Source organism: Stereum hirsutum (assembly GCF_000264905.1).
Source record: "Stereum hirsutum FP-91666 SS1 unplaced genomic scaffold STEHIscaffold_28, whole genome shotgun sequence".
Lineage (NCBI taxonomy): Eukaryota > Fungi > Basidiomycota > Agaricomycetes > Russulales > Stereaceae > Stereum > Stereum hirsutum.
Window position 1 is genome coordinate 50,303 of NW_006763158.1, and position 12,400 is coordinate 62,702.

The following is a 12,400-nucleotide window of genomic DNA, read 5'->3' on the forward strand; positions in this document are numbered from 1 at the left end:
GTCGCCGTTTTTCGTGATGCTTCATTGAATTTACTCCATTGACGGAGCTATACTTGACATCCCGAAACGGTGTACAGACAAGGCGTAATCATGGTACTGAATGAAAAATTTAGAGGCTTCCTTGGCTAGCAAGGTCGTTCAGGTGCTCATACCCCGACAATACTCCCAATGAGATCCTTTGTTTCCTTCTATTCAAAGTTGGCCGAAACCCATGTCTCTGTGCTTCATCATCCTCTTATGATGTGTGAAACTCTGTAGCGAAAAATAAACCGTCTCTGCGATTAGGGCATATATGTAGCGGTTTACATCGCCAAACCACGATGTGAACTAAACTCATGTTGAGTTCAATATTTCGGAACTTTGTCCCGTTGGAGCATCAGAGTTCAATTCACATTCATCGTGGACTTTATACGGGGGTGGCCTCACCTCCACATCTGCCCGTCCGCCCTCGTCGTTCAAAATGGCACACACACATCGGTAGTAGGCCGATGTACTAGCATCAAGAAGAGAGACGACGTCGCAGGTCGTCGCTGGGGAGGAACAGCGATGCGAGTGGAAGGAGATCCTTCTCGAGAATGCAAACTCAGTGTGAACTGGATATCATATCTCGCACCACATCCACCATGTGAAGTTCACATTTTTCGCATTTGACATGACGAACGAAACTGATGTAAACCGCTACATATATGCCCTATTGGGTAAGTCATGCACATGTGTTGCCTTGGATATACAGTGATCTCGAAAGATTTTCCGATGAGCACTGTAGATAAGACCTTCATTATATCGTTCGCGTTCCAAATTCGGATCAGCTGATGAAATTTCTTTTAATGCATAGGCGGGTCATATGCGGCAACCCTGGTGTGGCGTAAACACTCGAATATCACGGACACATAAAATGAAAACAAGGTGGGCGGATTTGGACGCGAGGTGTGCAAGTTGCAACTGGATGAGCCATATTCAGTCCAAATTTATGTCCATCGTGAGTGTATGTGTTGTACCCACAAGAATAAACAGCCTCATCATGTATCTGGTTCTCTCGCATTCAAGGACTTTACCAGCTCCACTGCCTTCGCATCTCGCGGACGCACAGAGCACTCAAATGGCATCGGGTGGCTGACATTTTTACGGGAACTGTAATTTAGTTTGAAGCAAGACGAGCAAAACTATGAATATCTTACGTACCTAATACCGCTGTCTACCCATTCCGTTGTCACTTCAATTTCGTTTCCGGCCTCGTCCTTCGACTTCACGATATCAAATACGGATAGAATAGAGGCGACACCCAGCCATAGTGTCGTGTTTGCAAGGTATCTTCCCGGACAAATCCTAATGGCAAGTCAAATTGAAAAAATGACTTTATCGGAGGTTAGAAGACTTACCTTCTACCAAACCCGAAAGAGGCGAGTACCTCATCGTCGTTAAGTTCCCCTTCGGGTGTGATGAAGCGTTCCGGATTGAATCGCTCCGGTTCGGGGTAGAATTCTGAGTCATTAAGCATTGCCCTATGCAAATGAACCGGGAAGAATTTCATTGTCGTGTACCTATCCTATGGATCTGGTGGAGAGCAGTCGAGACCTACCATGCATTTCCGACGACCGTCGACCCTATTTCAGGCACGAAAATCCAAAATTTACCATGAAAATACGCAGAAACATGGACTGTGTAAATACCTTTCGGAATGAAATACCCATCGTATACATCATCCTGCGCAGCAGCATGATCGACTGCCAAGGGGGTGACAAGCCTCCAACGCATAACCTCTCTGCAGATCGCTGAGATATATGGTAGTTCGTCCTTGTCGGAGAAGTTAGGGAGCCTGTCTCTGCCAATGACAACATCAATTTCGGCTTGAGCACGACTTTGAACGTATGGATGGTTCACGAGAGCCATCATGGCGCCAGTGAGGGCTGCCATAGACTACTTGGTATCAATATTGCATGAACAATCTGATGAGACAACCATGCTCACAGTGTCCGCTGCCGCTATATAACACAGGAGACGTCAGTTCAACGAGTTCAACAAGGCAGAGCATAGAGCAAACACCTTACCGATGTGTATCATAGCAACACTCCTCTTGATCACGTATTCACCGAGCTCTCCCTTCTCGTTTTTTCTGAGTATCTTCGTAAGAAGCGAGGAAGGAGCAGCTCCAGAGGCCTGAATTGTGGAGTATGGATCAGTTCCGTCGTTGGTAAGAGTAGCAGGTCGCATACCATGGCTGCTTTAGTTTGTTCGAAGAGGTCATTCTTGATGGACTCGTTCAGGTCATTACAGTTCCTAGCATACGCCTTGAAACCGGAGACTCCAGGGAGCCATTCTGGCATACGGCGCACTAGAGGGTTTCCGAGACATGTGATGACGGATAGTCAGCGTCTGTTCATAGCACAAAGAAAGTCTCTGCCCAATGGCCAAAGGTAAATACTCACAGAACGGATAGGAGTTCACAAGGAATCGTCCGGGGATCATGATTTGAGCAAGTACAGCCATTGACTCCTCCACTTTCTGAATGAGAGGGTCTCCGCGCATGCCGACTTCGTAATCGTAAGCAAGCTTAAGCGGGAGAGAACCAGCGTGACTAGTTCATACAACTAAATTACAGTTTCAGAGGTCGTGACTGACATTACGCACTGCTTCAGAAGCTCGATCAAATTGTCCGGTTGCCCATGGAGATCGCGCAGTAGCGTTTTATTTCTGGAGATTAAAAGAGGATAGTAGTCTCCGACTGCGTCGGGTCGGAAGTGCTGATGGATGATACGACGGTGGGCACGCCACGCGTCTGAGTAAGGCATAAAAGCAATGTTATAGTCCCAGCCAGCGCTGAAGAGAAATACAAATATCTGTTTAGTTGCATCGTTTGTGACAGAACGGGGCAAATACCAACACTCACATATTCACCATCTCGTTATGTGGCTTATCAGAGTAGATAGACGACCTTTGGTCAAACAACACCTTCGCAGCCTTGGCTGAGTTTATGATGATAGTATGCGAGCCTGGGACATGGTATGATACTATATCGCCTAGAAGAATGAAACTATATCATCAAAATTCCTACGCATAGGAAGAAAAGAGGAAGAATGGCGTACTGTTATACAATCTCGACCATTCTGCAAATGCCAAATGCGGACGATCCTTGGGCACATCCAATAAATTTCCAATAAGGAAACGAGGTGGAGGGCCTGGTGGATACGGAATACCAGAACAGTTGCGTCGACGGTAAAGGAGCCCACGTAGGCAAATATACGCAGAAAGAATAAATACGAGGAGTAACAGATGGTATTTGAGGTCTGTTATCGCCATGAGTGTACGCCTCTCGTTGGCGGGTCAAGTGGTGGAACGGCCACTATCACAAGAGGGCGTTATATATCTAATGTACCGCCTATATGTCGAAGGAGCCCCGAACGCCGCTAGCGGGAGTTCGAAGATACTGTTGTGCCATATATTCATGCAGGCGTGATGCAGTGTTAGATACACAAGCTCTGGGAGGCACTGGTTCGGATGACGACGTGACGCCACAAAGATACCGGCAAGGTTTTTGAGTTCTCAAAGACCCATGAACCTATACTGCCATGCTCTACTATGACACCAAGATGTCGATATGGTCACTGGAGGGTGTGGTGTTGATGAGTCGAAGCTGTTCTGTGAGAGTCCCGAAGCTGCGTGAAATTAAGATTCCGCTAAAATAGACGGTGCTCCCATGGAGTAGCAACAGGAATAGAGAATTCATTGCCGTCTATAATCGTTGGTAGTCGGCAAAAAAGGGCGAAGTGTGTCCATGGTCCACCGACAGATGAGTCGCAATAGAGACGATAATTCAGTTCAGGAGTAGGGAACAGTAGTGCGTCCGGTGAGAGAACTAACAGCTGTAGTATGCACAGGCTCTAATTCCAACGATCAGCGGCGAAGTGTTACAGTAATTAAGAAACAGGTGGAGTCAGCGGAAGCTTTCACGAAAGAGAAAAGGCGCGAGAAGGTCTGTAAGCAGATAAGAAATGTTTCCGGACGAAGAACGAGAGCCAGCTAACATATCCCGCAGCAGCGGTCTCACAGTGACGGCATCAGGTTGTCACTGTTAGCTCTTCGTACAAGATACGGGCAAGTTCAATCACTTTATCATTATGGTATACCGCCTTATGAATCTCTTGGCTGTCCAGTGAAGCTTGCTTGGAGAGAAGAATCAGTGTGTGTTGATGAGAGAGAGGCACGAACTATAATGCTGGCTGAATGTTAGCCAGCTCATTAAAAGTTGAAGAAATTATCTCGTCCGAGGTCAGTTTGGGAGTGGCTTAGATGTTTCTGAAGTTAGATATATGAGACCGTCAGGCGTCGTTGACCTACGTTCAAAGAGGCCAACAAAGATCAATATCAATATGTCTTTACGAATACTTACCCTCACGCACCGATAGAAGGGAGACGGCATTGAAGAAGCAAAACTCGGTGAGAGAGTTAGGTATCGCGAAGTAATAAGTCCACTCGATTAGGGATAATTCGACGAACTCAAAGCTAAACTTAGAGGATGTTCACTTCGCAGTCCGAAGTCGTCGGAGGACCAAACAGAAAAAGTCGATGGATAGACCCCAATGGCTTAGTATTAGATGCCACATACGTGGACTGTGGAATCATGTGCCACGGCACCTGAAGAACACGCTAAAGAGATACCGCAAAAGAAGACACACTAGCATAGGGCCGGCTAGGAGCATTGAGCAGCAGCGACATCGCAGGTAAGAGCTATAATTCCGGAGCGTAATAGTCATGCCCGCTGTACAAATAATTTCCGGCGCGGCGGCCTCTTCTGGGTCGTATCGGAAAGAGAAAACAAATAGAGGCCAAAATCAGTCTGGATGGAGAACAAGCGGACGTGCTTCGGGAAGAAAGTCAAGAGCTCATACCAGTCCAACCCTCAGCAGGAGCCTGCGGATTGGATGATCGAACACAGATACAGAGAACCTTGTACGAAAGAGTTTATGTCGTGTCAGCGAAGAGAGTATAAGCCAAAGATAGCTGTATTCACTGGCTGCTTCGGAAGCAATCGCACTTGACGTTGACGTTGGCAGGAGATCGAAGGCTCTCTGGACGCCTACATGGAAGTAGCGGTGGGGAGATTCGGGGAGTAGGGACCAGAGGGTGTGATCGAGGGGGAAGCAACGGAGCTTACTTCTAAAGTGAATGTGGCGAAATGACTATTTGAAAGATTTTTGTGTAAATGGGTGGGGACAGCAAAGACGTGTGGAGTGAGGGTATTTGTCAGCTTATTTTGCTATCACTCGAGGGAGCAGATGGATTAGAGTGATAACGGAAGAAAAATAGAAAGAAAAAATAGTACAAAACAAGCAACGATTGAGGGTGTTCGTCTCAACCTGACTCCATACAACAGCGCTCATGCAAATAAACAAATCAAGAGCTCACCATGACCTCCTAGCATCTCAGGCCAACATCTGGCCTGGCGAGGTTACCTACCGACTAGCTGGTGTAACACACATTTTCCTGTGAGGGAGCTGCCAGAATAGAGTATAAATTTCGCAGCCTTTAGTTGAGACTTATCTTATCTTATCTCCAGTCGGAGCCTGTCGGAGTCCTAATTTGCATGTATTTACTCGCTTCGCTGGCTTCGGCTAATGATCATCTTCGAATATCAACAACTGTTTCTCTTTTCTTTCTCATCTTCTCTCCTCGCTCGCGCCCCTCCTCGTAATCGAGTAGTGGCGCTCAAGGATAGTGTTTGAACTTTTCTATCTCAGCTTCAACTCTCGCGCGTCTCACGTGCTCGACTCGCTCGCCCATCCACACATTCAACATATTCTCGTGCCCCTCAAACTACACCATCGGAACGCGTGCACGCCGAACACTCGCCCAATCCGCGTTCCTCTTTCGTATGCTCCCTTTCTTCTCTCTGTGAACCACGTTCATCAGGTTCCACCGGACCTTTGAAATGATCCCCCGAAAGGGTGTTTCAGCTGGACTGTTTCTGGGACGTCGGCGCTGTCTAGGGGCGCATAGCCCGATTGTAGATTTGGGAAGGGTGTAGTTTGCGTTCGGGACTCAGAGTACGGGTTAGATGGAGAGGAAATGGTAATGAATGCGATTAACACGGTTATGCGTATGGCGTGGATATCGTGTGTCCATGGAGAAGTCGGTCGCTCAGATGCAGAGCATGTCGGAATGGATGTATAAGTAATCAGCTGTTAACGCAGATGAACTACGCCATGATTGCCCAGCTGATGACTCCTCCCGCCTCCAATGGTGGCCTACAAGGGTAATGATCTGCACTATGTTCTATTACAGCTGCGATATAGACTCCTCTGCTCGGAAGAAAACACGGAGAGGCTTACAGTAATAACTAATATACCACAAGGATTTCAAAACAAAGCGACCAAAGAGGTCAGGAGAGAATCTCTGCGCTCAGTTTCCATTAGTGAAATCCCAGCTGCCATAGATAACTCCAGCTGATTCATCTGCGAAGAAGTCGAAAAGACCTCGCGAAAGGTCCAGCCCAGCGTATGGACAGCCAGGGCACTATTTTGATAATAAAGTGAAGAAAGTTGGGTGAGGATCAGAGGGAGCATGCTACAGTAATCTAAGCGGATCGAAACGCACCTCATCCTCAATGACAGCAGTGGTGGTCTTACCGTTGGCGGTGATTGTGATGGTCTCGCCACAGTGTGGACCAGGATAACCATCCCCATATTGCTAGTATACATGCCCATGCTCGATATAAGAGGTTGGAATATGAGAGTGAAACACAACACCTACGTCGGAGTTCAGAGCAACGACCTACATCCATCCGTTAGACCACAATGCCCATACGACAAACTGTTGATGCACAATACTCACGAAATCAGATGCAACATTGGTAGTCCCACATGCGCCCCTGAAAAACCGCACGACAAAAGTAAGAAACTGCTCACGGAGAAATAAAAGACTACTTACTTGCTAACATCGTAGAATGTAAAACGGGCGTTATCGAACCTCTTTTGCAAAGCATCAGAGCTCATTTCACTGGACGAAAGCCGAGCCATGCCACGGTGACGACGAGAGTATCCAGTATATTTATTGGCATCTGCCATACAATAGACAGAAAAGCAGAGAACTGTAAAGACAGTGAGCAGTTTAGCGTGCATTGGATTAGAGCTTGTGGAGTTTGGTACAGGGAATTTGAAGAAGGGCAGGCGGTAAATCACTGGCTACCTTGCACGCTTTTAACCAACTTCCCACCATCGGTGACGGCCTGTATTGGCCTATAGCTTAGCGGAACTGTCGCACTACGGGTATATTTTGCCCGTATCAGGTCCGATTTCGCCCCTATGTGTCCCTATGCTGAGAGCACTCCCCACCCGAGAACCTTTCTGCACATGTACATCCGGCGCTTCAAATATATACGCGAATAACCCCATAAACTGTCAAGTTTGGGAAATAGAGCGGACAAAGGACGACTTTACCATCGGAATAAATGCAATGCATAGTCTGATAGGCGAACATGCTTTTACTAGCGGAAGGTCATATGCCGTCCGTCTGAGATCATCAAAAGCCAGCTCTGCTTTGTATACACTTCGTGGAAGAGATGCCCATAGGCTCTGGGGAGGGAAGATCAGGATCGGACATGCGAAGACAACGTGCTAATCGGGAAACCTAGACCATCGTACCTGGCATGCACGATGCATAACGGCAATCATAACGTTCAGGAGGTATGGAAAGTGCTTGAGGGAAGATGAGATGGACGAAATTCTCCTATCCACAACAGACTCCAAAGAGCCGTGATGGATTTCGGAGAATTGTGGGTAGGAGCGTATAACATCTCGGAGATATGATCCCTCCGAGTGTAGCGCTTTGCATTTGGTCGAGGTGAACCATTTCTGGGTAAATATTGGCTCGGAAGCGATCTTCCACCACGACGGCTAGCGACAGCCGTAAATTACCTGCCCTGTTAGCTGGCATGTATTTGTATCGGAAAAAGGGAAGCGCATCTCGTCTCACGCGACTCCTCTGAACAACATGCCCGTTCCCTTCCCTAGAACTAAGGCTCGCGGTGCTCGGAGGCGACGAATCGTCATGCTCTGACGCTCGCCACAGTAGCGAACGATGCAGTAGCTCTGTTTAATAGGCGGTCGAGATCTATGTAATACCGTCGAAGGCTCGCGATAGTCATAGACGACGGAAGGTCGTGCTCTGATGCTCGCCATAGTCGCAAACTTCACTGACAGACGATCGAGTGCTAGTCTCTCAGGAAGGTCAGGAGCGGAAATCATTGCAGATTACTGACATGCCTATCACACCCCCAGCCAAGAGAGAATACGAGGGTGCTGCTGGATATCCTAGTATGGGAATTCCCAGATGCTGATCGTGCCGTCGTCTACGCTCGAAGCGACGCGAGTACAGGTGAGCAAGAAAGCGACTGATTTAACGTATTCGGTGTGTCCCTGCAATGACCATGCTACCATATACTCGTCTGAACGTCCCAGAGACAAACGGTTTCGGGGCCGTTCGAAGGGCAGGCCGACACATCACCTCTGTTGCCTTCTCGCCGAACATGTCGGGCTCACAGGACGACCACACATAACCTGTCTCTGTATCACAGATACGGACTGTGATGATTGCAAGTGCCGGATACGAAGTGAATGCGGGATGCGCGGGTCTTCTGCCCACACCCTGCATAGGCTAGAACTGTCAATGATGAGAACAGCGTGCAAAAAGGACCAAAATCCCCGGGGTTGTGTAATTATCAAAGTGAAACAGAGAGTTTATACGCGCCCGAGGGTCATTTTCGGCGACCGACAAAGAGTTTGAGGACTGGACCCTGATGTTAGCGATAGAATTACGAGCGGAGGTCTTGGACCTCTTCCTCTTATCCACGTCGGGCACTGGCAGGGAGCTATAAGGCATGTCAGTTCGACGGTTACGATACTCGGAAGAATTCAAAAGTCAGGCATACGTGTCGTTCGAGTGTGCTGTTCATCGTATCCAGTTCACGCCCTGTGGATGCTCGCTCTCGTCGGTGCTGCAAGTGGTGGACTGCACGGAGATCTCACCCGACAATTTCGAGGCCTGCTTGAGTATACCGACCAATATATCCTGCAATCTCTCCGCCAGCGATTCCAAAAACTGTAGGGGAACTCCGACAGGAGGCGGATACCATGGATGGATTGTCGAGTGACTTTCGGATAAGATGATGTTCGGAGGACCTTTGACCGGCGGGTGAGGGCTCTGTGGCGGGTCCGACTCATGCTGGTCGTCAGAAAGTAAGTAGCGGTACAGCTGCCAACAGCACCAACAACACTTCTTGCTGACGGCGATCGGAGTCTTATCTGTCTAACAGACGAGCAACCCAAGGAGCATTAGGAACGAACCACGTTCCGACGAGACGACGACGAACTTGAAATACTCTGACAAGCGCAGGTCGAGTCTCCGCGCTGACATCCAATGAAGAGCTCTCCGCTGCGGATGGCGAACAGAAAGTACGTGCGAGGCCCATCATGAGTGCTTCTGCGTGCACCGAAGCGTCAGTCACAGACCATGATCCCAACTTGAAGTCAGTCTCAAGGAACGCTGCGGCCTCAGCCTTCGTCCCGTACATCAAGGTGGTCAAGGAACGTACTTTTAAAGTTGGCAAGTGCGTTATCGAGGGGCGGGAATGAAGGACGAGGGGTGGTGATAAGATATGCATGGACAGGGAGCGGGAGAGGATGGGCGGAGAGATAATCTACAGCCGTGGTCCAGGCGACGATAGTCTTCAGATAACAAATGATGATGTCGGCAGGAGAGTTGAGTATGAGGTCTTCGATGAAAACTGTGAGAACACAATAAATACCATCAGAATACGCGCTTGACAGGTTGCAGTGCCTCGAGCGCCGACATAACCATCGTTTTGCTCGTCGTTATCCCGCGCATCCTCCAGCGTCTCTTCTTCATTCTCCGGCGCCTCCTCCGCTACCCTGTCGCCGCCAGGACCCACGTTCCCTGCATCTGTACCGCCTATTACACGTTCACCATTCGCACAATCAACAGGGCGGATCATGCTGCAAACTGAGAAAGAGAGAGACGTACGTTCGGTAGAGCTAAGTCCAAGATCGCCCGGCCTGGCCGCGGTCATCTCCCACAATCCATCCGACAGTAGAAAATCGACGCTTTCACATTTTAACAAGACACGAAACAACATCAAGTAGTGCACAACTTTCACCACATCCTGCAAGGTAAGCGAGTTTCTAAACCTACCCTTCGTGGTCAAGGCCTCCCTCAGGCCCGAGAATGTATCCGTGAGGGCTGCGATCCATCTTCCAACGTTGTCGCGGGTAACCTGGTAAGAGACGTATGAGCCTGAGGCGGTGCTATTCGCAGATACCGTCTGGGGATGGATGTCATATTTGTTGCGAAGCCAAGTCACCCCGGTTTTGTCGACCTTGAGCTTCCTCGGAAAAGAAAGTCCTTTGCGGAAGCTGTCGAGAGGGTAGGCAGCGAGGACGTCCATGGGGTGCCTTTTCCAGGTTCTGTTACTCATGAGAATGCGGACGGCGATCTTGGGATAAGCGTGGTTCACGATGTACAGGTGAAAACGTTCACAGCGATCCAGGAAGACGCGACTACAGTCGGGAATTTGCAACCTGGGTTTGTCTACGCGAAATAGCTCAAGAATGGCGAAAATGCGCTTGAAGTGATCATCGGGACTGAAGATGATTAAAACAAGAAATAGTGAGCAGTTGGTCGGAAGTAAACTCTGAAGGAGTTAGAGGGTCCAGCGAAATGCACTCTTTTTTGGCCCAATCGTTCAGAACCTCCTCACCACTCACAGCTGTTTGCAGAGACTTGATCTCGGTCGCCTCTGGAGAGAGTGCAGATGTCGTATTCTGACTCACAAGAACGAGTGACTCGATTACTTCAGAGTTGATGTTTGCCGTGAGAGCGATGCCGCGAGCAGCGAAGGTATCTTTGAAAGAGCCGCTTACTTTCGGAGTCCCGATGGTAAGAAGGGTGGTAATATGCTGTAGAGTTCGGAGCAGTTTGTCTTTCGGAAGATTTGGCTTTTCCGGCGCGATTGGACGGTGAAAGCGTAAGGCGACAGTCGCGAGGGCTATGAAGATCGGCAGCTCGTTGCGCAGTTCCACAGGGGTTCCGACATCTTTCAAAGGCTGCATGTCAAGCATCTGCGTTATGTTAGGGTAGAAGAAGTAGGAAGTCCATGAAGATAAACGACTGACAACGACGATGACGACTCGGCGACTGCAATGGTGGGACGGAAACCTGAGAAACGGAAAAAAGACGCTCTGGTAACAGTGTGACGTGACGTGACGATCTGTGACGACGCGCGGAGAGTGCCAGTTTGGCCATCGGAGTGTGGCGCCGCTGCACGGAGGGGTCGATTGGCCTATGCTCAAGCACACAGGTGTCGGGAGGGGCTCAATTTTGCAGGGGGATCAATGCTCGATAGTATACAGGTATTGAACGTGCCAAATATAATTTATGGCGGGTGGGCCTACAAGTAATCATGTGCATGTGCTACTTGTATGCTGGTACAGGAGATCAAAATAATACATATAAAGAGGCCGCGAAGCGGCCCAGAAAAAAAAACATGAGCCAAGGAAGCATACAAACTGTACGGAAAAGTGAAGGCCGCGAAGCGGCCGCCCAGCAGAGCTACAAGGAGGTGGCGGCGTCTGAGTGCAGGCGGGTGGCGGGAGGTGGCAAGGCGTGACGCAGGCGGACGGGATCGTCTTTTTTTCTTATCGTATCGTCTTTTTTCCCGTACGAAGGTGGCTTCGCAGGGTGGCTATTCTGGTTAACGCCCCAGCCAAAATGCCCACGAAGCGAGCGCGAGGGGAAAAAAAGACGATCCCAACGATCAGAAAGACGATACGACCGCGAGCGCTTGAGCAGTAGATCAGGCGCCGTCGCGTAGATTATCGCTATCCGGGCGCATTTCGGTACCCGAGCGTTACCTCATATCCATCAGACGCGTCACACCGGAGCATTTTGAAGCAATTCCGGGCGCTCTTCGTTGCAGGAGGTCGTCTCCTCCAGAGCAAGCATACGAACGAACTAACTTGCGCCACACAAAGACGATTCGTCACAAAAAAGACGTTCTCGGGGCTTGCCGCGTGACAAAATCGTATTTATTCCGAGAGAAGGGGGCGAGGCGCCACGCTCGAATTGAAACTCCGCTTTCGATGGGCGCATCCAGCGATCCCTGGGCGATTCAACACTCCAGGCGACCAAATACCGTCTATCTCACAAAGATTGAGCGAACGAGCTGGAGGCTCCATCACACGCTCAATATCTCTCAAGACTAAATTACGATCAGGTAGCGTGACAGTGGCACGTCGCCCAGACGAGAACAACCTCATCCGAGCTCGAGTTAAATTTCCTTCTCTGCTTGCCTCTTAGCGGAATATCATATCACAACAGTTCAGGCTCTGAA

General features: G+C 49.2%; 3 protein-coding genes across 3 annotated transcripts; all 3 read right to left on the reverse strand.

The window, feature by feature from the left end:
- Window positions 1-1,019: 1,019 nt before the first annotated feature.
- STEHIDRAFT_116625 (cytochrome P450) lies at window positions 1,020-3,297 on the reverse strand (the record flags this gene model as incomplete). The annotated part of the gene is made up of 11 exons (XM_007311520.1): window positions 1,020-1,131; window positions 1,183-1,326; window positions 1,380-1,502; window positions 1,580-1,917; window positions 1,969-1,982; window positions 2,049-2,157; window positions 2,214-2,332; window positions 2,427-2,575; window positions 2,629-2,817; window positions 2,888-3,017; window positions 3,084-3,297. 11 exons carry the CDS (start codon window positions 3,295-3,297, stop codon window positions 1,020-1,022), a joined length of 1,641 nt encoding a protein of 546 aa, XP_007311582.1.
- Window positions 3,298-6,011: 2,714 nt separating this feature from the next.
- On the reverse strand, window positions 6,012-7,151 carry STEHIDRAFT_126526 (uncharacterized protein). Its single transcript, XM_007311521.1, has 5 exons — window positions 6,925-7,151; window positions 6,829-6,865; window positions 6,748-6,768; window positions 6,592-6,684; window positions 6,012-6,510 (listed from the first exon to the last, which is right to left on the reverse strand). The coding sequence occupies exons 1-5, from the start codon at window positions 7,059-7,061 to the stop codon at window positions 6,397-6,399; spliced, it is 402 nt and encodes a 133-aa protein (XP_007311583.1). The 5' UTR covers window positions 7,062-7,151; the 3' UTR covers window positions 6,012-6,396.
- A 1,792-nt stretch (window positions 7,152-8,943) lies between these two features.
- Window positions 8,944-11,120, reverse strand: STEHIDRAFT_116627 (uncharacterized protein; the record flags this gene model as incomplete). The annotated part of the gene is made up of 6 exons (XM_007311522.1): window positions 8,944-9,300; window positions 9,365-9,550; window positions 9,587-9,691; window positions 9,800-10,014; window positions 10,036-10,633; window positions 10,776-11,120. 6 exons carry the CDS (start codon window positions 11,118-11,120, stop codon window positions 8,944-8,946), a joined length of 1,806 nt encoding a protein of 601 aa, XP_007311584.1.
- Between the last annotated feature and the right edge of the window lie 1,280 nt (window positions 11,121-12,400).

Coding starts and splice junctions, on each gene's coding strand:
- STEHIDRAFT_126526 (XM_007311521.1), bottom strand. CDS start 7,061: ATGGCAGATGCCAATAAATATACTGGATACTCTCGTCGTCACCGTGGC. Junction 6,866..6,924: donor ACATTCTACGATGTTAGCAA/GTAAGTAGTCTT, acceptor GCGGTTTTTCAG/GGGCGCATGTGGGACTACCA. Junction 6,511..6,591: donor CTGCTGTCATTGAGGATGAG/GTGCGTTTCGAT, acceptor TTATCAAAATAG/TGCCCTGGCTGTCCATACGC.